The 24,220-nt window shown below is 35.3% G+C and overlaps 1 protein-coding gene across 1 annotated transcript; it reads left to right on the forward strand.

The window, feature by feature from the left end:
• The first annotated feature begins 469 nt into the window (after positions 1-469).
• On the forward strand, positions 470-3,458 carry LOC113310578 (coatomer subunit epsilon-1-like). Its single transcript, XM_026559307.1, has 7 exons — positions 470-732; positions 821-910; positions 1,179-1,330; positions 1,865-2,000; positions 2,084-2,239; positions 2,439-2,518; positions 3,054-3,458. Exons 1-7 carry the CDS (start codon positions 571-573, stop codon positions 3,145-3,147), a joined length of 870 nt encoding a protein of 289 aa, XP_026415092.1. The 5' UTR covers positions 470-570; the 3' UTR covers positions 3,148-3,458.
• The last annotated feature ends 20,762 nt before the right edge of the window (positions 3,459-24,220 follow it).

Raw genomic sequence — 24,220 nt, forward strand, 5'->3', positions numbered from 1 at the left:
CGATAGCGTATGGCAAATTTGTGCCATTACGATTTCCCATATCTCCTGGAGGGCCTTCGATTTCGTCCAATCTTTCTTACAACCATCTACGGACGTGATGAACAAAGATTACAGAATTCGACGTTGAATTTGGGCATATTACTTCTTTTATGGAAGCATCATATCTTCTCGGAATGTATCCAACAAAATGATGATAGACCATTAGAAAATTTCAACTCCCCTGTCAATTTACATATATTTGGTCCAGAATTTTGTTTTCGATTTTGTTCCGTTCAAAATTGTTATACTAATCATAATCATGTATTTCGATTCATGAATGCACCGTTGAATATTATGTAAAAAAAGAAAAAAAAAGTCCAATTACTCGGCCAAATCAAACGGCTTAGGTGGCATGACAGGCAGGGGCTACTTCCACCCAAGGATCCATATTCCCAATTAACCAGCGTAAAAAGCACTGGAACCCACATTTCTGTTTATAGAGACAAAAGCAATCCTTCACCAAAATTTACTTCTCTCTCTCTTTTTTCTTTGAAATTCTCTCAGATCTGAACTCCAAACCAAATAATCAAAATGGCAACTCCTGATCATCTTTTTAGCCTTCGTAACAACTTCTATTTGGGTGCTTATCAAGCTGCCATTAACAACAGTGATGTCCCTAATCTCTCTCAAGAAGATTCAATTGAAAGAGATTCTCTTGTTTACAGATCTTACATTGCTCTTGGTAGTTATCAGGTTTATCTCTCTTCCTTTCTCTCTCTCATCTCTCACTCTTTTTCTTTTCTTTAAATTTTCAATGTGTTGATGATTGAAATTCTTACAGCTTGTGATCAGTGAGATTGATTCTTCTGCACCTACGGCCCTCCAGGCAGTTAAATTGCTTGCGTCATATCTTTGTGGTCCTGAGCAAAAGGTATGGGTTTTAAAATCTATGGTGTTTCTCTAACCTTAATTAGTTGATCATCTTAGATCTTGACAGAGACTTATTCATGGATTAGAGATTGAGTTGTTGAATGCTTTTGAAGTTTGATTAGAATTCCTATAATATTTGCTTGAAATCTGAAAACCTGTTATTGAAAGTTATTCATGGCAAGGTTACGCATTGATCTTCCGCGTGTTGTGTTTTCCGGGTTATTAAAACTACTAATGAATGTAAGTGTGATTTAAACTGAACTGTACAGGAAAACACGATTTCAAGTTTGAAAGAGTGGTTGGGTGATTCGGCAATTGGAAACAATCCTGTATTGAGGCTGATTGCTGGAATCATATTCATGCATGAACAAGACTACAATGAGGCTCTTAAACATACCAACACTGGAGGCACTATGGAGCTGTTAGTATTTATTTTAAGTTTGTCTTTCAGAACTTTAATTGGGTATTGCATATTTTTGGGGTGGCACTATAGTCTGATCTGGTATTATAATCTATTGGTGCACAACACAACTTAGACTAAAGGCAAAGAGTGATGATGTGATTCCTTCTGGTGAATGATGAAAGAGAAGATTTTGTATTACTTGTTTTGCTTTAAAAGACACTTCTGTCATCATTTTGGGTGCTGTCAAGTTCAGATGTGGATGTTTATGTTCAAAGAGGCTGAACAACTCTGATTTCATACGTATCAATGTGTTTGTAGTTGTTTTGCTGCAGATAAAATGCATTGCAGCAAGTCATTGATGTAAAACAATTTCTGTAGCACCAACAAATTTGAATCAGTACATTTCATTTTATTTGTGGTGTATCTGCTACTTTTGTGTTGTGTACTCATTGAAAGAACCTTTACTACTGAAAACGACTAAAAACTCTTTAGTTATTGGTACCAAAAAAGTTTGTCTTCCCAGCCTTAACGCAGGTTGCTTTTCCTCTGCAGGCATGCGCTGAATGTTCAGATATTCCTTAAGATGTATAGGTCGGATTTCGCAGAGAAACAGCTAAAAATCATGCAACAGATTGATGAGGATCACACTCTGACCCAGCTTGCTAATGCATGGTTGAATCTTGCAGTGGTAAGCCAATCATCTGAATCAAATAATATGAAAGTTATAGTGCATCACGTGTTTATGATTTGTTTTTGTGTGATACATGTCAGGGTGGATCAAAGATACAGGAAGCATATCTTATTTTCCAAGATTTCTCTGAGAAGTATCCCATGACAGGACTGATCCTCAACGGGAAGGCTGTGTGTTGCATGCATATGGGTCACTTTGACGAAGCAGAGTCATTGCTGCTGGAAGCACTGAACAAGGTAAGCTTCAGAGTTTTTTGATAGCGTCACTTCTGTATGAGATTCCTTAAAGAGTTCTTTTCTCGTCAAGAAGGAATGGCATTCAAGTAAAAAGTCAAACTGGAGTCCTTTGTAGTCTTGATGTTGAAACTGCATCAATGATGCTCTGATATATTTCATTGTCTAGACATAGGCTCATGGTTTTTATTTTTCTGCGCAGGATGCAAAGGACGCTGAAACTCTGGCCAACCTCATTGTCTGCAGTCTTCACCTAGGGAAACAATCATCTCGTTACCTAAGGTAAGACGATAAGGGACCGTTTAGTTTTGGCTGTTATATGTATATATATTACTGGCACCTTGGCTATTAAGCTTCTTCTCCTGCTTCAAACTTAAAATGGTTTGGTATTGTCGAACCTGAAGTGAGTGCTTTGTTGAATTTTGTGGTCTTCAATTTCTCTTGAATACTTGGAGTTGTTACTACGTGATAGTAGTGAATACAAGAGTTATGTAACGATAGAGTCATTTGCTGCATAAACTTTCTTAATATTCAAATGACTAGAAGCTACCAATGTTGTTCTTTTTTTTTTGCATAGAAAATGTAAACATCTCCAACATGTCACAGTGTCTAACAGCTGCTATAATAGATACCATCATGTGGCAATGTCTCAGCTCTTGTTATAACTGTGTGCAGAAGTCTCTCTTATTATATTGGGTTTTCATGATAACTGGATTATGTATTTTTGTTTTCCATTTGACGCGATCTTTTAAAGCCTCCAGCGTAACTACGTTTCTTCAGGTAGTAAGAGTACTAATAACAGGTTACGTATGTGCAGCCAACTGAAGCTGTCTCATCCTGATCACATGCTTGTTAAACGCACGTCTGCTGATGAAGAGAGCTTCGATAGGGCCCTGCAAACTGTCGCTTAAATGCCTTGTGCACGCCATTTTTTATAGTTTGTTAAGAAGGTGCATGCTTCTATCTTTTATTCGAAAATCCAGGTTCTTGTGTTTTTCTCATAACTTTTTCACGAGATATCTCTTAAAGAAAGACTACATTGTACTTTTCATATTTTGTAGTAAGATTGGTCTCTTTTTGTGCTTTGGGTTTCCAGCCCTGTGATATGATGATGATTCGAAGATTCAATCTAACAGGGTATATATGAGTTTAGTGAGAATTGTTTTTTTATCAGAAGAGCAATAATATTGTTTGGTATCCTCTAGTTTGGGGATATGTCGGGCTTAGGAAAAAATATATAATTATGTCTAAATTGTTAATATGCTTCTGTTATTTGAATAATGTCTTCCTATATAGTTGTTGTTAGGAAAAGTGTGGGTTTCCCATTTATGGTCTGTTTCCACATTGAGGTGGATTTGTAGGTTTGTAGACTAATACTTGGAGTAGGAAATATATTAGGAAAGGTTTTGGTTTCCTAATAGGAGACTAATACTTGGTGCCAAGTTTGTGTTCCCTGTAAATAGGACTAGAAGTTAATATGAGTTTAGTGAGAATTGTTTTTTTTATCAGAAGAGCAATAATATTGTTTGGTATCCTCTGAGTTTGGGATATGTCGGGATTAGGAATAAATATATAATTATGTCTATATTGTTAATATGCTTCTGTTATTTGAATAATATCTTCCTATATAGTTGTTGTTAGGAAAAGTGTGGGTTTCCCATTTATGATCTGTTTCCACATTGAGGTGGATTTGTAGGTTTGTAGACTAATACTTGGAGTAGGAAATATATTAGGAAAGGTTTTGGTTTCCTAATAAGAGACTAATACTTGGTGCCAAGTTTGTGTTCCCTGTATATAGGATTAGAATTGTAGGCTTGTAGACAATTCAACCTAGAAGAGTGGTAAATCCTTGTGCTTAGGATTTTGGTCTCTTTGTTAGGGAGGATCCTGCGCTATCGTGAATGTCAATATCGATGTGAGAGAAAAAAATTTAGAGAGATGATTTTGGTGTTCTAGTGTTTAGGGTATGGGCTTTGTCCTAAACCTAGTTTCTAGTGTTTCCACGTTTCTCCTCTGTTACTAGCAACTGTAAAGAAGATGTAGAAGAGAAGACATGAGGCTGGTTTGAAGAATGGTTAGAGAGTTGGTTTCTATGGTTAACTCTTTGGTCTTATCTTGGGTTGCGGAAAGAGCATGTAATGGTTTCTATGGTTTCTTCAATGGTGTTATCGGGTATGTCTTGTTAACTTTTTGGTCTTGTCTTGGGTTACGGAAAGAGCATGTAATGGTTTCTTCAATGGTGTTCTCGGGTATGTTTTGTTAACTCTTTGGTCTTGTCTTGGGTTGCGGAAAGAGCATGTAATGGTCTTTGATTTAATGGAAGTTTTTCTGGTGGCGGAGGCCGTGGATGTAACCTGTAAAGGTGAACCACGTATATCTTGTGTTGTTGTTGTGTACCCGGAACTTAAGTTTGCGTACCCGTTTGCAAACTTATGTGGTTAAGTTCTAAAATCAGTTAAGTATGATTTCATATTCATGAATAAATACATTTATATATTGAGCAATGCAATCTTTGCAAACCGTGGCTAAAGTGTTCATGATCTGATTCTCGTGAATCAATCCAATTTTACTTCAATTGTGTCTGAAAATGCGGGGGTCTAACAACCATACCCAACAATTCGTTTGGCAATCTGAGAGGACTTACTCCAATATACTTTTTAGACAGTCAACTTGACAGTCATACTCAATCTAGAGTAAAATATATCAAGGAGTTTAATATCTCTAACTCTTAATTCAATCAGCAAATAGAAATCTGCGAGCCCGATTGAATAAGAGGAGTAACTTGAACGGTACCAAAGACCAATGTTCAAGTGTCAATCAATGTAAATCAGCAACCCAAGGTTGGATATTCTAATTGATTGATCTTAACGCACAACCTGTGATATTTCAATTATATAACAAAATATAATGCGGAAAAGATATAACACAAACACCAGAATTTTGTTAACGAGGAAACCGCAAATGCAGAAAAACCCCGGGACCTAGTCCAGATTGAACACCACACTGTATAAGACGCTACAGACACTAGCCTACTACCAATTAACTTCAGACTGGATTGTAGTTGAACCCTAATCAATCTCACACTGATTCAAGGTACAGTTGCGCTCCTTACGTCTCTGATCCCAGCAGGATACCACGCACTTGATTCCCTTAGTTGATCTCACCCACAACCAAGAGTTGCTACGACCCAAAGTCGAAGACTTGATAGACAAATATGTCTCACATAGGAAAGTCTATAGGATTGAATAAATCTTTCTCCCACAGAAATACCCAGGAGTTTTTGTTCCGTCTTTTGATAAATCAAGGTGAACAGGAACCAATTGATAACCCAGACTTATATTCCCGAAGAACAGCCTCGAATTATCAATCACCTCACAATAAACTTAATCGACTAGCGAAACAAGTTATTGTGGAATCACAAACGATGAGATGAAGGTGTTTGTGATTACTTTTCTACCTTGCCTATCGGAGATATAAAATCTCGAGCTAATTATTTCAGTTGTACTCAACACGATAGAAACAGCAAGATCAGATCACGCAACTACAAAGATAATAGTTGGGTTTGGCTTCACAATCCCAATGAAGTCTTCAAGTCGTTAACCTATAGGGTCTCGAGAAGAAACCTAAGGTCAAAGGAGAATCGACTCTAGTTATGCAACTAGTAGCACATAGGAGGTGTGGGGATTAGGTTTGCCAGTTGCTAGAGTTCTCCTTTATATAGTTTCAAATCAGGGTTTGCAATCCAAGTTACCTTGGTAACAAAGCATTCAATATTCACCGTTAGATGAAAAACCTGATTCAGCCAAGCTAATATCTTTCAACCGTTAGATCGAACTTAGCTTGTTACACACAAATGAAATGTACCCTCATTTAGGTTTATGTAACCGTACCTAAACGTGTACACCATGTTGGTTCACAAATAGTTAACCAAGGTTAGCCATATGATTACTCTCATATCAACCTTATTCATCTCAACCATAACTAGTTCAAATGACTCAAATGAAACTAGTTAAAAAGTTGTTCAATTGCTATAGAAAACACAATTGAAACCAAATCGGTTTGATTCACTTGAATCAATCATGAACATTATAGCCATGTTTGCAAAGATTGCATTCCTTATGATTTAAATGTTTAAGTCCATGAACTGACCGGTTTGACAAAGTAACCAGCTTAAGTATGCGTACTTAAGCAACCATATTTGAGTTTGTTTAGTTTCCAAACTCAGCAGAAATTTTCGGTTCGAAAACTTCCGCCAGTATGCGTACGAGTACGCATACTTAAGGTGACTAGTTAAGAGTTTGTCAAAACCAAACTTAGCTGAAATTTTCGGTTTGAAAACTTCCGCCAGCATGCGTCCGGGTACGCATAGTTAACCTGTCTCCTTCACCAATTTCGTATACACACATATGCATACACTTGGCTCCCGGTTTATGAATTTATACAGTAATGTGCGAACACACTATATATGCTTATATCCAAACATGGTTACATTCTCTACTCTTTATTTCAATCATTGAAACATTCTTCTATAATGACAACAGCCGTTTTCACAAACTATTACCATCAAAGCAATTTTCAAGATATTGAAATAATCATTATCGAAACATTCCAAGCCTACATCAAATGATTTGTATCACACAAACCCTGTAAATGTTACTCGGCAATTTTGTCATGATATAAGATGAACTTGGTCGAAGCAAAAACTTACCCAACACATATTTCGAGAAATATGTAAGCGAGATATACTCAACTCGAAATCTCAAATGTGTATAGAGAAAACTATATTTAACATGACTTATGTCTCAATATAGGAGATAGTAGAAATAGACTTTCCAAGTGATAGATGAGTTCAAGTCTCCACATACCTTTTGTCGAAGAAGTTCCACAAGCTCCCCTTAGTAGTTCTTCTTCTTCAAATGATGAGCTCTGTGAAATCTAAGCTCAACTACACTACCTATGTCCTAGTCAGAGACATCTTTAAATAGGCTAGAAATCAAGACTTATAACTTTGATCACTAACATTGACAAACATGCTTGAGATAGCAACGCATGCGAGTTCGACCGAGCATTGCTCTAACAATCTCCCCCTTTGTCAATTTTAGTGACAAAACTATCAATACATATGGATTACAAAATAGATAGAAATTGTAGCTTCTCATCCAAATGCTTGATCTCCTTGGCATCTTCAACGCGAATCGAAATCTTCGTCACTTCCAAGTACTCCATGATCCTAAAGGTTGTAAGTTCAGCATCACAGTTGTTGAAGATCCGTAGCGATAACAATGAGAAAACAAAATGCTCTCAATCATTGTTATACAGTGTCATAGTATTATTACACTGCATCAAAGTCCAATTGTATCACAACTTTGACAACAATATTATGGTGATATGTATCACTCCCCCTTAGTCAATACTTCATCTTGATATGAAAACCACTCCCCCTTACATAATGATCCGTAAACCATATGTATTTTTAGTATCACACCACACATTAATTATCCCCCTTTTTGTCAATATAAATTGGCAAAGGTACGAAAACTAGTGGGATCCTCATGAAATTTTCATAGAGATACTTCATGACCAAAAGAAAATATCATATCAACTTATTTAGATGCCATCATAAAGTCGAAGCTAAATGCATTCATCAAGGAGTTTATAAAGATACAAGATAACCACTAAAATATTCCACGGGCGCACTTCCCACAAAGATTTGGCAATTAAGCGCAAGTTCAAAATGAACTCTCCCCCATAAAATGTCATTCCCGAAAGAACAACAAAGGCGACCTTGCTTTTGCAAGAAAATAATGATTTCTTTTGGATAACTCAAATCACGTGAAAACATGAATTTGCATCCAAAATATTCAATTGAATTAACCACAAGAGAACCCGTGATTAATGCAATCGAAAAATACAACCAAATTAATCACAAGAAAACCCACGATTAATTTAATTGGAGTTACACAACTAAATTAACCACAAAAGTGATCAATTCAATTGGCCATGCTCGTCATAAGACAATCTTATGGAGAAACAACTAAACTGACCACAAGAGAATGATCAATTCAATTGGTCATGCTCAAACATAAGAAAACTTATGGAGCAACACAGTATATGCACAAAGATGTGGATCGAAGATCGAAAATACTGCGGAATAAACAAGGATTCATTTTATTTTCCATCACTATTTGCACAATGACATATAATATACTTAATCCTTGTAAGCAAAAGTTTTATCCTTTCTTCCATCATCACAATGACATAAAAGGCTTTAACTTTTGTAATGTCAAAAGTTCATTCTATCTTCTATCAATACTTTCATACCGACATAATATAGATAAATTTTGAACAAGTATGGGACAGTCACAGATTCACAGACGTAAACAACATATCCCATAACAGTTTTCAATATATAAAATCATAAAGATCAAAATTGCAAAAATCATCTTCCAAAAACTTAGAATTTAAATAAATAAATCTAAAAACAATGAAGATGAAAATCATTGGACATAGCTATGTGTACTCACAATAATAGCTATTCCAAACCTTAGTTATTCTTCCAAAAACATAAAGAGAAGATTTACTAGACAATATAAATCAAAACAAATTAAAACCAACATTAAGAAACAAGAGAAACTACTCATCACCTTCATCATTGGAGACCATGAAGGTGGAACGAACTTTGTCCATGTCATCCTTAATATCGGGAAACTTGGTAGCAATCACAAGTAATTGTTCTTGTACACAACTTACTTTGGTATTCAAATTACAAACACCCTTATAAATTTGGCGAAGAAGCTTCAAAGAAGGATCACTCAAGTCATCACTTGTGTTACACTTTTGTCTCTTGCAAGCATTCTCCTTCATCCGATTGAAGGTACACGGCCGAACAAGCTTGGGAGTTCCAATGGAGTTGCCAATAGGCTCAATGGAGAGGTTACGACAAATTCGTTCAATCAAGCAAGGGTAGCCTAACTTCTTGTTGGAATATGTCATAACTAACATTTGTTAAATAATAAATCCACAAATGTCAAGACCTTTGGTTTCCATTACAAGGAAATAGACCAATTCCACAAACTCACGACTCCAACGAGAATTATCAACCGTGGAGGGACAAAGATTAGATATACCAAGTTTTCCAAAGGATATCAAAGGAAAATCTAGATGATTAGTAAGAAATTTTCCTTCATTCCACACAACACTTTTACCACAAAGGACTTTTGAGATGGTTTCATATGATGGTCTTTCATCACTTGTCCTAGGAAGGCGAAAATTACCCAAAGGAATTTTTGAAAATTTTGAAATTAATTCTCTATTAACATGAATCCTTTCTCTATTGACCATGGTCTTGAATTCCATGTCTTCAAGATCAACATCATAAATGTTGGCAGAGAAGATTCTAGTAAGAGTATCAAATCCTTCATCGAGACCATCAAAGATGTTTCCAAGCTTAAACTTTTCAAAACAAATTAAATCATCCTTATAACCACTAGAAAAATCCAATTTCTTTTCTGGGATAAATCCATTAGATGAAATTCTTTAAAAGACTCTAGCACAGGAATCATTGACAAATCTAATCCTAAGAGAATCCTGATCTATAGGAGGATTCATGCTTGAAGATGAAGAACCCAAATTTTATGAAATCCTTTTTGAAAATTTGAAATTCATCATGATATAAAGAAATTGGAAAATAAAACTAGAGGAAATCACTTACTTGGAATGAACCTTGAACACCCCTTTTTCTTATTTTTCTCCAAAGATGTTTTAATGGAGAAAATACATGAACCCTAGATGTTCACGTACGCGGACTGGTTGGGAGGAAGAAGAAGATATGCGTACTCCTTCTTTATATGCCAACTAGTGGGCTTGGACTCGATTATGAACCGAAACCTACAAAAGGAATGTAAGACTTCCTTTGATGTTCATATACCAAGGTAGAGCAACCCGTGAAAACACAATTTGTGTGAGGAGACGGATGCAGTAGAAAGCTTACTTAATTATTCTAGAATGACAGAATAACTTTTTAACCCAACTATACACAAATCAAACCATTTCTTGCCCCATCTCAAAATATATACAAATGGGGTAATGCCAGGCTTGTTACCAAGTGGCACGATGTGCAGAGATATTCTCATGCACTATTTCTGGTTGATATTTATGAGTAGTGCCTGTGATATAATCAGGGTTACTAGAGCTTTCTCACTTCCTCTTCATTTGACCAGACAGAATATTTTTCCGATATCTTGAAACTGTGTCAACAACATGAGAACCCGTTTTATTGGATCTACTTGTGTTGATAGCGTGTTTAGTTCGTCCATCATGATTTTACCTGTACCGAACCATTATCGGATCGATTCTTAGACTTAACGGAATTAAGTTTTTCTAAGAATTTAAAAACGCTTTCAAAAGCTCTAAATAGATCTTTGTCAATTGATCCATCACGATAGTATTCCTCAAAAATATTAAGAGTTAATCTAGCGAGATTTCGTATCTTTGAGCTTAAAGAACGTTTTCTCAACCTTCCTTTCTTTTTAACTTTTCCTTTAGATTGTTTTTCACCATCTAAGTTTTCCGAGGTCTTAGATGAAAAGGGATTATTATAAAAACCCAGATGTTTTGTCCATAATAATCTTCGAACAATCTTGAAGGAGTTTTTGCGTGCGTTACAGATGCCAAGAGCAAGTTTTCCAAAGAACTTTCCCATAGTGCAAATTCTTAAGGATCAATCAAACACTAACTTATTAGGTTTTTAGTGTTTGCCTGCTCTGATACCAATTGAAAATGCGGGGGTATAACAACCACACCCAACAATTCGTTTGGCAATCTGAGAGGACTTACTCCAATATACTTTCTAGAGAATCAATTAAACAGTCAGACTCAATCTAGAGCAAAGTATATCAAGGAGTTTAATATCTCTAACTATTAATTCAATCCGCATTCAACAAATAGAAATTTGCGAGCCCGATTGAATAAGAGGAGTAACTTGAACGGTACGAAAGACCAATGTTCAAGTGTCAATCAATGTAAATCAACAACCCAAGGTTGGATATTCTAATTGATTGATCTTAACGCACAACCTGTGATATTTCAATTATATAGCAAAATATAATGCGGAAAAGATATAACACAAACACCAGAATTTTGTTAACGAGGAAACCGCAAATGCAGAAAAACCCCGGGACCTAGTCCAGATTGAACACCACACTGTATTAAGTTGCTGCAGACACTAGCCTACTGCCAATTAACTTCGGAGTGGACTGTAGTTGAACCCTAATCAATCTCACACTGATTCAAGGTACAGTTGCGCTCCTTACGTCTCTGATCCCATCGGGATACTACGCACTTGATTCCTTTAGTTGATCTCACCCACAACCAAAATTTGCTACGACCCAAAGTCGAAGACTTGATAGACAAATGTGTCTCACACAGAAAAGTTTATAGGATTGAATAAATCTGTCTCCCACAGAAATACCCAAGAGTTTTTGTTCTGTATTTTGATAAATCAAGGTGAACAAGAACCAATTGATAAACCGGACTTATATTCCCGAAGAACATCCTAGAATTATCAATCACCTCACAATAAACTTAATCGACTAGTGAAACAAGTTATTGTGGAATCACAAACGATGAGACGAAGGTGTTTGTGATTACTTTTCTATCTTTCCTATCGGAGATATAAAATCTCGAGCCAATTATTTCAATTGTACTCAACACGATAGAAAAAACAAGATCAGATCATGCAACTACAAAGATAATAGTTGGGTCTGGCTTCACAATCCCAATGAAGTCTTCAAGTCGTTAACCTACAGGGTCTCGAGAAGAAACCTAAGGTTAATGGAAAATCGACTCTATTTATGCAGCTAGTAGCACACATGAGGTGTGGGGATTAGGTTTCCCAGTTGCTAGAGTTCTCTTTTATATAGTTTTCAAATCAGGGTTTGTAATCCAAGTTACCTTGGTAACAAAGCATCAATATTCATCGTTAGATGAAAAACCTGATTCAACCAAGCTAATATCTTTCAACCATTAGATCGAACTTAGCTTGTTACACACAAATAAAATGTACCCTCATTTAGGTTTATGTAACCTTACCTAAACGTGTATACCATGTTGGTTCACAAATAGTTAACCAAGGTTAGCCATATGATTACTCTCATATCAACCTTATTCATCTCAACCATAACTAGTTCAAATGACTCAAATGAAACTAGTTAAAGAGTTGTTCAATTGCTATAGAAAACACAATTGAAACCAAATTGGTTTGATTCACTTGAATCAATCATAACAGTATATCCACGGTTTGGAAAGATTGTATTCCTTATGATTTAAATGTTTAAGTCCATGAACTGGCCGATTTAACAAAGTAACTAGCTTAAGTATGTGTACCGGTATGCGTACTTAAGCAATTAGATTTGAGATTGTTTAGTTTCCAAACTCAGCAGAATTTTTTGGTTCGAAAACTTCCGCCAGTATGCGTACGGGTACGCATACTTAAGGTGACTAGTTAAGAGTTTGTCAAAACCAAACTCAGAAGAAATTTTCGGTTCGAAAACTTCCACCAGTGTGCGTACGGGTACGCATACTTAACTTGTCTCCTTCACCAATTTCGTATACACACATATGCATACACTTGGCTCCCGATTTATGGATTTGTACACTAATGTGTGAACACACTATATATGCTTATATCTAAACATGGTTACATTCTCAAATCTTTATTTCAATCATTTAAACATTCTTCTATAATGACAATATCCGTTTTCACACACTATTAGCGTCAAAGCAATTTTCAAGATATTGAAATAATCCTTATCGAAACATTCCAAGCCTACATCAAATGATTGTATCACAGAAACCATGTAAGATGTTACTAGGCAATTTAATCATGATATAAGATGAACTTGGTCGAAGCGAAAGCTTACCAATACATATTTCGAGAAATATGTAAGCGAGATATACTCAGCTCGAAATCTTAAATGTGTATAGAGAAAACTATATCTTAACACGACTTATGTCTATATAGGAGATAGTAGAAATATACTTTCCAAGTGATAGATGAGTTCAAGTTTCCACACACCATTTGTCGAAGAAGTTCCCCAAGCTCCCCTTAGCAGTTCTTCGTCTTCAAATGATGAACTCTATGAAATCTAAGCTCATCTACACTATTTATGTCCTAGTCTGAAACACCTATAAATAGGCTAGAAATCAAGACTTATAGTTTTGATCACTAACATTGACAAACATGCTTGAGATAGCAACGCATGCGAGTTCGACCGAGCAGTGCTCTAACAGTCTCTTGTATACTTATATGAAAATATAAACAATTGAACAACTCTATGAGTAACACAATTAGATTCATTTGATCTAGAAGTGTTAAGATGAACGTGGTTAAGACAAAAGTGTTCATATGGCTAACTTCGGTTAACTGTTATTGAGCCAACTCAATATACACGTTTAGGTACGGTTACCCATATCTAAAATGAAGGTATATTTCATTTGTATGTAACAAGCTAAGACCCTCTAACGGTGGAGAGATATTTCCTTGGTTTTGTGCAAACTTAGCTTGAATCTTAAATCAGGTTTTTATCCAACGGTGAATATTGATTGCTTTGTTACAAAGTTATCAAACCCTGATTTGAAGACTATATAAGGGAGAACTCTAGCAACTGCGAAACCTAATCCCCACACCTCTTATGTGATACTATTTGCGACCAGAGTCGATTCTCCTTTAACATAGGTTTTTCCTAAAACCATTATAGGTTAATGACTTGAAGACTTCATTGGGATTCTGAAGCCAGACCCAACTATTTTCTTTGTAGTTGCGTGTTCTGATCTTACTTATTCTATCGTATTGAGTACTATCTTCTCTAAGATTTTCTCGAGATTTATCTCCGATAGGTAAGATATAAAAAGCACAAAGCTCTTCGTCTCATTCTTTGTGATTCCACAATAACTTGTTCTACTACCATATAGTTAAGTTATTGTGAGGTGATTGATATTTCTAGGTTGTTCTTCGGGAAAATAAGACCGGATTATCAATAGGTTCCTGTTCACCTTGATTTATCAAAAGACGGGACAAAAACTTCGTAGGTATTTCTGTGGGAGACAAATTTATCTATCAGAATAGACTTTTCTGTGGGAAACAGATTTGTTTATAAAGTCATCGACTTTGGGTCGTAGCAACTCTTAGTTGTGGGTGAGATCAGCTAAGGGAATCAAGTGCGTAGAGTCCTGCTGGGATTCAGAGGCGTAAGGAACGCGACTGTACCTTAATCGGTGTGAGACTTGGTTAGGGCTCAACTACATTCCAGTCCGAAGTTAACTTATAGTAGGCTAGAGTCTGTAACGGCTTAATACAGTGTGATGTTCAAATCTGTACTAGGTCCCGGAGTTTTTCTGTATTTGCGGTTTCCTCGTTAACAAAACTTCCAGTGTCTGTGTTATTTCTTTTCCACATTATATTTTTTTATATAATTGAAATATCACAGGTTGGGCGTAGTTCAATCAATTGGTAAATACAACCTTTGGTTGTTGATTGAAGTTGACTTATACTTGAACATTGGTCTTTGGTACCGTTCAAGTTGTTTCTCATAATAATCAGGCTCACAGATTCTATCTGTTTGATTTGCTGATTACATTGAGAAACAAAGATATAACTCTTGGATATATTTTCTTGATTGAGTCTTATTGTTTAGTTAATTCTCTCGGATTTATGTTGGAGTTAGTCCATACATATTGCCTAACGAAATATTGGGTGTGGTTGTTAGACCCCCGTTTTTCATAAATCCTAATACAATACACCCCTGTAAAGCCTAGACTCATATCTAAACAAAAAAAGGCATTGTACAACAAAACACAGGCTATAAAGATCAGTAATATGATTATTAGTCATATCTATTATTAAATCCCTAAAGACCACTAATATGATTATTAGTCAGATTTATATACAACAAAACACAGGCTATAAAGATAATATGAGTCTCAGATACCGTCGACCGTTTTTTAAACCTAGCAAGATTTTAAGATTAATCTAAGAATTATAGCCGATAAGAATCAGAGTACAATTTAAAACAAACAAGACTTAAGTAGCAATAAACAAAATAAAGAAGGTCAGCAGAAAAAGAAAAAAAAAGAAACTACCAAAGGTCCATTAGACCTTAACAAGTTTCCAACTATTTAACAAGATTATCAAAAGACCACGGATTATAACTAATTAATACTAACTAAAAGGATACCAGTCCGGATATAAATTAAATAACAAACAAACAAAAAGGAGAACAAGATATTATTTAAAATTCGGCTTTGTAACCAGAGATATAATTTTCAAAGTGCAATCATGCAAGTGAACTTGATAAGTACTCATCAAAGATAATAAAATTAATAGGAGCTAAAATTCGAAATTTGTTAAGAGGAAAGTTAAATAATTGGCCCATGTATAGCCAACCACTTGATATGTCAAGGCCTGCTCTCTTTGCTTTCAGAAAAAACTCACACCAGTGAGAACAAAACTCCCTTGATTCACCAGACAATAATACAAAAGAGTTTGAAATCCCAAATACAAGAATACACGAAAAGAAGTTTGTTAAGGATAATAAGTTTTATATATCCGGAAAGGTCTCGACGAGATCTACACAACGAGTACTTATTTTATCATGTTTCAATTTTTTTTCTTCGGTATAGTGGTAGTTCATATCCAAGAATGAACATTATTTCAGAGCACGGTAGTTCATTCTAGTTCTAGCAGTTCATTTTGTAGAATGAACTCGTATATGATAATTAATTATAGCAGCATATTAATAATTGATTCCGAAGAATGAAATCGTTGGTAATTCATTATTATAGTTCATATTGTAGAGTGAACTAGTGATGTATATATTGTAGAATGAACTCATAATGGTAGTCCCATATTATAGGAATGGTAATCAATTCTGTAGGATGAACTCGCAATTATAATTAATTATGGTAGTTTATATTGTAGATAGAACTCGTAGTTGGTGTTCATTATGGTGTTCATACTGTAGAAAGAACTCATAATGGTAGTTCATTATACTAGTTCATTTTGTATAATTAACTAGTACGGTAGGCTATTTTATAGAATAAAATCGTATGTTAGTTCATTTTAGGAGTTAATTTTGTAAAATAAACTCATATGATAGTTCATTCAAGCAGTTCACTTTCTAAAATGAATTAGCTAGCATGGTAGTTCATTCAAGTAGTTCATTTTGTAGAATGGACTCGTATGGTAGTTTATTTTGTATGCTAAAATCTAAGGTAAAAATTAAAAGCTTCGAAATATAGTTGGATAGATCTCGTCGAGGGCTTTCCGAATACATAAAATTTATTAGTTTTTGACTTATGATTCAAAAGATGATTAATTGACAACGCCATTACGCATGGGTAATGTACACTCTAGGACAAAATAATAATTTTTTGGACCAAATTAAAAATATATTTTTGAAAGGGACCTTAGAGCAAATGGACCAAGTCAACAGGACCAAATAGACACACTTATTCTAATATTAGGACTATTTGATAGTTTCCAAGTGTAATAATATCAACAAAATTTTAACCAATCATAATTAAGGATTCCGTCGACCAACCAATATAAAGGAGGGTGAATGCTATCGATCAACGTGGAGCAAGAAATCGAATCAATTTTCTTAAAAATTAACAGTCGCGAAATACAAGTGGCTAACTTTTTTTAAGCCAATCAAAAGCGAGGGTTTCGTTTTTCGGCCAATGAGAGGAGAGGTTTAGCGCAACTCTCAACATGCAGTGAGAAATGGAGTGTTTAAGTTGTTAATAGGCTCTTTTTCTCTCAATCTTGACATGAGTAAAACCTATGATAAAGTGGGTTGGATCTTTTTATGTTTCACTTATAGCTTTTGGTGTGGTAATAGTATATCCCTCAGGGAGATCTCTATGCTTCCTTCTTATCAATGGCGCTACTGAAATATTTTTTTTTAGGTGAGAGAGACTTTGGGAAGGGATGCCTTCTTTTGCCTTATATTTTCATCAGTTGCTCTCAAGGTCTTACTGGGTTGATAAAAAAAAGTTTAATCGTAAGGCTTCTATAATTTAACCCTCTATAATGTTTCCCACCTTATGTCCTTGGATGATCTGCTTCTTATGGGTGTACTGAATGATCAAATTTTGAACAATTTACATGATATTCTTGTTCTATACCCAAAATGGACTGGACAACAGGTCGATTATGGTTAGTCATCCATTTTCTTTATCAAGTCAGTATGCATATAAAGAAGAATTACCATTAGAGAAGTTTTGGGGGTTAAATACATGGATGTAAATGAGAAATACCTAGGTCATTACCTTCTTAAACAAGCTCATCAAGGAGATTCCTTTAACTTTATGGTGGAAAAATTTGACACTAAGCTAGTTGGATGAAAAACATAATCTCAATCATGCTGGATGGACTCAATTAATCATGGATGTTCTTTCTCTAATTCCTTTGTACTTCATGTCTAATTCTATTTTCCAAAATTAATAATTCCTTTGTACTTCATGTCTAATTCTATTTTCCAAAAGAAATTTTTCGATAAACTTACTAGGACAACGGAAGATTTCTGGTAAGGTATTTCCAGAAACTCAAGAAAGACGCCTTTCATAAATTCGATTTGGTTCAACAATTCCAACGAGAAGTGAGGGTTGTGGATTAAATCTTTATCAAACGTAAACAAGACTCTTATACCCAAGTTGGCTTTAAGATTATTAACTGAAAGAGAGTCTTTATGGAGCGAAATCTAGTGGGACAAGTATTTCAGGAATAAGGACTTTTGCACCGCTGAGACCCTCTAAAGCTTTTATTTCTTGGATTGTTATTATGTCTTTAAGGAATCTACTTGGTAAATGGTGTGTTTGGAAGATTGGTAATGGCAAGAATACTAGGATCTGGAGGGATCTATATGTCTTCTTTCTTCCCAATTTCAGACATGATTCTGACATTGCATTGCCTATTCTATTGTCAAAGGTCAAAAATATCATCATGCATGACACTAATATTCTCACCTAATTCACCTCATTTACACCCTCAGTGACGTTGTAGAGGTTCGCATGCTTTACATTCCTATAGAGGATTCTGAAGACAAGATTACCTGGGGTCTTACCCTAAGTAGTAATTTTTCTTCTTAATCATTCCAAAAATTGTTGAATAATGAACAAGGTGAGTCATCCTAACTTGCGGAATCTGATTTTCCTTGGTCTAAATTTTGAAAACTAAAAAGATGGCCCCTATGGGAGAAACTTTTTAGTTTTATTATTAAACTCCATAGCCTAGAAACTTGTGTCAGTTCAGAATAAAGCTAACCAATCTAAGTATATGGAAACATCATGGTTGTAGGAGTTGAGCGACCCAAACTAAAGAGTCTATTCATAAAAGGACAAAGTTTAGGTGTTAGAAATAACATGTAGTCGTCATCGTATCTCGGAGTCATCACCATCTCATGTTCTGTTTTTATTTTGGCAAATTTTATATGTTGATGTAGCCGCTAGGATACAATAGAGTGATTATGGTCAAGACCAATTATTTTTTATTTTATTTAAAAAATAAAATAAAATTGATTGATACTTACCTATCTCCGTCGCCTAAGCAAGCGTGGAAAGCAGGATCTATGGGAATTACCATGTAATTTGATGACAAGAAGTATGCGCCTAGATACGAAAGATCTAATTATGTTGTCGGTTCTCAAAAAAGAAAAAAAAGTAAAAAATACAAAACAAAATTATTGTTCAATAAATATATCGACCGTCGGGTCCCCTTGTATATACCAGCTGAGTTGATAGTAGAATTAGGATTAGGACCACTACCTCAATTCATTAGGATTCATCTTGGTATTGACGTCCATTCGCAAACCATCTATCTATATATCTATCTTCTTAGTCTATTCATGTTATTTGTTTGATTCCAGATATTAATGTCCATTGTGTGACTTTCTGAGTAGAGATCTATTGACTTATATATGAGTTTTAGTATGCTTGAGTGTGAACTCATGTACACCAATTTGATTCAAATCACTGTATTTCCTTTTATAGCTAATGAGAGCATGCAAACTAAAGAGATTGGTTAGTGGCATTCCTAGATTTTTCACAGGTAACTAGTGTATGGAGTAAAGATTTTGTGGGTACACCTCTTGAACCCCCCCCCCCCCCCCACCCCCCGAGACTATAACTCGGCTTGTTGCACACGCTAAGTGCAATCTCAATGCCTGCGACAATGAGTTAGATTTTTTATTTTCTAGATTAGGTTTGCTCGAGGACTAGCAAATAATAAGTTTGGGGGTATTTGATAGATACATTTTTGTATCTGAATAGTTCTTAACTTTCTGTATTGTTAGTGGTCGATTTATACTTATTATGGTGTTTTATGTGTGTAGATACTTTTGGGAAATAAACTTTTGCGGAAAAGTTTCTAAAGGCACCCTAGAATTTAATGAAGGCACCCAGGAATTTTACTAAGGGCGCCTCCCCAAAATTACTATTTGCACCCCAGTGCCAAAGGGACATTGCAGACGGATAGGTGGCACCCTTCTGCTTCCCCTTTTAAAGAAGAATTTTGGCGGGAAATATTTTCAAATGTGTGATTTCATGATATTTTCTCGTTGTTTTAGATTGGTTTGGGCCTGTTATGGATAGACAGGGCTGGTATTTGCTTTACAGTGAAAATAAACTGGATTTTGATTCATTCTTAACTAAACGGGGGAAGAGAGAAATTCTCGGGATTTCATCTAATTTTGGAAGTTGTTGAGAAGATAAATATCACAGGACTCATGTCTATCAGGTTAGGAAAGAGTTGGAAACAATTCTAGATGCATTGGAGAAAAAAAGGAAATAATCTCGTGACTTGGGACAAAAAAGAATTAAACCAAGAATTTCCTCGAAGATTTAAGGACATGTGTGTATAAATACGAGTGGTGGGAGTCCCCGAAAGGTTTATGGAGTGTTAGGAGGGTTTGAGTTGAGCTCTGGTTCGAAGAAGAACAGTTGCAGGAAGAATACGCAGATGCAGGGAAGAAGAAGAAGTCGAGAAACTAACTAATTAAGCCAGTCGAAAACTGCATAGGAGAGTCGCATAAATAGTTGTTTTCGTAAGTGCTTGCAAACGGCTTCTGCAAGTGAAATAATCCCTTTTCAACAGTTTCATGAAATGTTATAGGTTGTGTCTTGGTTGATTGCTTAAAGGTATCTTCTAAAAAAGGTTTACTCATTGTTGCAGTTCTTTCATTCGTTAAACCTACGTGCCATTTCAGTTAACCTCTTGAGAGACTCTTCTAGAGAAATAGAAGGATCATAAGAAGTATTAGGTTGCAAATACGGGGAACTAGTACTACAATATTCCTTATTTTCTTGCTTGTATGAATGGTGCATGTGTGAATAGTAATTGGGCTGGTATGGGCTTTATATTTCAAAAGGTTGGTGTTCGCAATCACTATCCACACTATTGTAAGAATAATGGCCATTTTGAAACTCAGTTGGATATTCATTGTATTGGCTACTATAATACCAATTCGACATCCTAACTGCAAGGTAATTATACGCAAGTACAAACAAGGATGACTCGACCAAGCAAATATGCTGATTGTAGAAAACAAAAATCATGATAGCTCCACACAGATTGTTTCTAGACATCTTTTAATCTTCCGAAAGGAAACTACTTACAGTTTTAGCAAATCTCTTAGAACGATTTGAATTAAAGTAAGTCAAAGAAAAGAAGGAAAAGCTCTAAGGATATTAAATACCCAGACCTGTGTGGGAACGTTTCCCTGAGTTACAAGGCGGCGTGATTAAACTTACAGTAATTATCCCGAACTTTGAGTTGAGCTAACAAAGTAACCAATACAGTCCTTTTGAACGACTTTCATATAAGCTCGTTACCTTATCGGTCTCGTTCTAGTCAATATTTTAAGATTAGGTTCGCGTTGGGAATACTTTTCTAAGGCGGGCAAGAAGGAAACGGTGATGAAATCTGAGTCTTTATCTTATTTTGGCCAGATCTTTCCCTTTACTAGAAATTAAAATCGTTTTCAGACCCTCAACAAATATGCATTACAAAGGCGTCCAGAAAATCCCACTGACAGGGGATCCGTGGTGGTTAGAGTCTTACCTCCCGTGCCAGACGGGCGATGAACCGATTCGGGCCACCGAATCCTATGTCAGTGGACGAACCCAAGGTGCAGAGACAATATCGTAATTGTCCTCCTTCTTTGTAGCAGTTTATATTTAGGGTTTTTAAAAAATAAATAATGTCCCAAAGTGTCAAAAAATAATAATAATTACAACAAATAAAAGCAAACCCTAATACAATTTCTAAAAATAAAAACTAAAAAAATCTAAAATAAAAATATAATCTAATTAATAAGATGATAGACACATTTCTATGTCTAATTTGTCTCAATTCTCTATAATTGTTAGTGCTCAGTTTTATACTTATTATGGTATTTTATGTGTTTTTAGGTGTTTTTGGAAAAATAAACTTTTGTGGAAGAATTGGCTCGAAAAGTGATATTTGCATCCCCTAAGAGAAATTACTAAAGGAACCCCGAAAATGTGTTATTGGCACCCAAGGAAAACTTATAAAGACACCCGAAATTTGATAAAGGCATCAAGGATATTTTCTAAGGGGGGCCCCAAAATTGATAGGGGAACCCCATTCTTCTTCCAAATTTTAGCAGGAAACTGGTTTTTCCACCTGTGATATTTGTTGTTTTGGATTAAGAAGAATTTTGGAGAGATCCAATCGCTAATTTTTAGTGGGTTGGACTATATTGATCTAAACAGGGATGGTAAATGTGGTTTTTTTAATTAGATTGGACCGGATCACCAGAGTTGGAGTAAAACGGGGTCTCAGATTTCTGAAGAAAAATATGCAAAAGATCTTGTTAAAAGGTTTGGTCTTGAGAAAAGTAATCCCAAACTAACTCCACTGCCCACTATTGGGAAGTTGCATAAGGATGAGAATGGTGTTGATGTTAATCAAAAACTTTACAGATCCATCATTGGAAATCTTTTATATCTAACAACAACAAGACCACATATCGTCTTTAGCGTTGTGCTAGATTTCAAGCTAAGACAAAAGAATCTCATCTTGCAGCTGCTAAACAGATCATAAGCTATGTACAACACATTATCGGATATGGTTTTTCTTATACATTTGATACTAACACAGATCTCACAGTCACAGCGTATTCTGATTCAGATTAGGCAGGTTGTGTAGAAGACGGGAAAAGTACATCAAGAGGATTCTACTATGTAGGACTAAATCTTGTTGCTTGGAATAGCAAGAAACAAAACTCACAATCTCTACCGACGTACGAAGCGGAATACATTACTACAAGTTCGTGTTGTACTCAACTTTTATGGATGAAACAAATGCTAACTGGTTATGCAATCGATACTAGAACAATGAAAATATTTTGTGATAACTCAAGTGCGATTTGAATTACTGAGAATCATGTTGACCACTCAAGAACTAAGCACATTGACATAAGATATCACTTCATTAGAGATCTCTATGAAAATTGTATTGTCAACATAGAGTTTGTGCCATCAGAACAAAAATTGGCTGATATTCTCACCAAACCTCTAGACACCGCAACGTTTCAACACCTTCGGAAGTCTATTGGTGTTGTTTGGTATTATTAAATCAAGTTCTAACAATTGGCCCTGAATTTATTCATATCTTTTGGGAAATAAAACTTGAGTTCCAGGTAAGGAATTGTTATCATTGTACAAATCCTTGTTTTTATAAAGCAAGGTCACTCATGTTGTTCTCTTTCGAATGACATCAAATGAGGAACAGTTCTTAAATGAACTTGTGCTTAATTACTATATCTTTGTGGGGAGTGTGGCTGTGGAATTTGAAAGGGGATACTTGTATCTTAAATCTCCTAGATGAGCGCTAAGTAATTTTTACTATGTGATGTCATCTAAAAAAGTTGATTTGAGGAGTTGCATTTTAACTATGTTATAATGTGGAATCTCAAAACTTCCTTAAAACTTGACATATCTTTTGATTGTATTCATTATGATCCTACGATTTTCGTACCTTTGTTAATTTTATTGACAAAAAGGGGGAGAATTATTTAGTAGTTTCATACTACATACATATGGTTTACAGATCATTATGTAAGGGGAGAGAATCAATAATATGTAGGTTTCACCTATTATGCAAAAGATGTAAGTATTGATTAGGGGGGGAAACAAATCACCTTAGTATTATACTTCAGAGTTGGAATACAATTGAACTTTGTATATGGAATAATACCATGTTTTTATATAACGATGATTAAGAATATTTTGTTTCAAAAGTTTGTATCGCCATGGAACAACAACAATGCTGAGTTGAACACGTTCAGAGTCATTGCAGCTTGAAAATACGAAAAGTTCAAAGAGTTGAAGAAGCGAAGGAAATCAAGATATAATGTATTCGAGAAGTTTTCTAACCTTTATTTTTTTATCCATATGTATTGATAGTTTTGTCACTAAAATTGACAAAGGGGGAGATTGTTAGAGCATTGCTCGGTTGAAATAACAAGTGTTGTTATCTCAAGCTTGTTGTCAAATTTAGTTGTCAAAACTATCTACAATTAGTTAAGTCTCAGACTAGGATAGAAATGTAGCTGAGAAACAGTAGATCACGACAGTCATCAATGTGTTCTACCGTTTGAAGGCGAAGATCAACCGAAGCTTTTCGAGAAATTCGTCAACAAAGGGTAAGTGAAGACTGAACCATCTATTTATCAAGTGATAGGTGTTGTAAACACCTTAAATATTATCTATTGTTTATGCTTTCTTTGCGAGTTTTCATGTAAATTATGTATCTTATGTTTGTTTTTGAGTTTTATAGGTGTTTTGGAGTCATTGGAGAAAAATGGAGTGTAACTCGTTTAAATCCTGGATTTCATCTCATCATCTTGGGGAGAGCGAAAAGACGACGCTAGTGGCGAAAGAATGAGGCTGTTCCGATATTGCATG

Source organism: Papaver somniferum, chromosome 1 (assembly GCF_003573695.1).
Source record: "Papaver somniferum cultivar HN1 chromosome 1, ASM357369v1, whole genome shotgun sequence".
Classification (NCBI taxonomy): Eukaryota; Viridiplantae; Streptophyta; class Magnoliopsida; order Ranunculales; family Papaveraceae; genus Papaver; species Papaver somniferum.

What these genes read in the sequence shown, in the direction of transcription:
- LOC113310578 (XM_026559307.1), top strand. Translation starts at nt 571, where the DNA reads ATGGCAACTCCTGATCATCTTTTTAGCCTTCGTAACAACTTCTATTTG. An exon ending in TTGCTCTTGGTAGTTATCAG is followed by an intron (nt 733 to 820) that starts GTTTATCTCTCT and finishes AAATTCTTACAG; the next exon opens with CTTGTGATCAGTGAGATTGA. An exon ending in TGCTGGAAGCACTGAACAAG is followed by an intron (nt 2,240 to 2,438) that starts GTAAGCTTCAGA and finishes TTTTCTGCGCAG; the next exon opens with GATGCAAAGGACGCTGAAAC.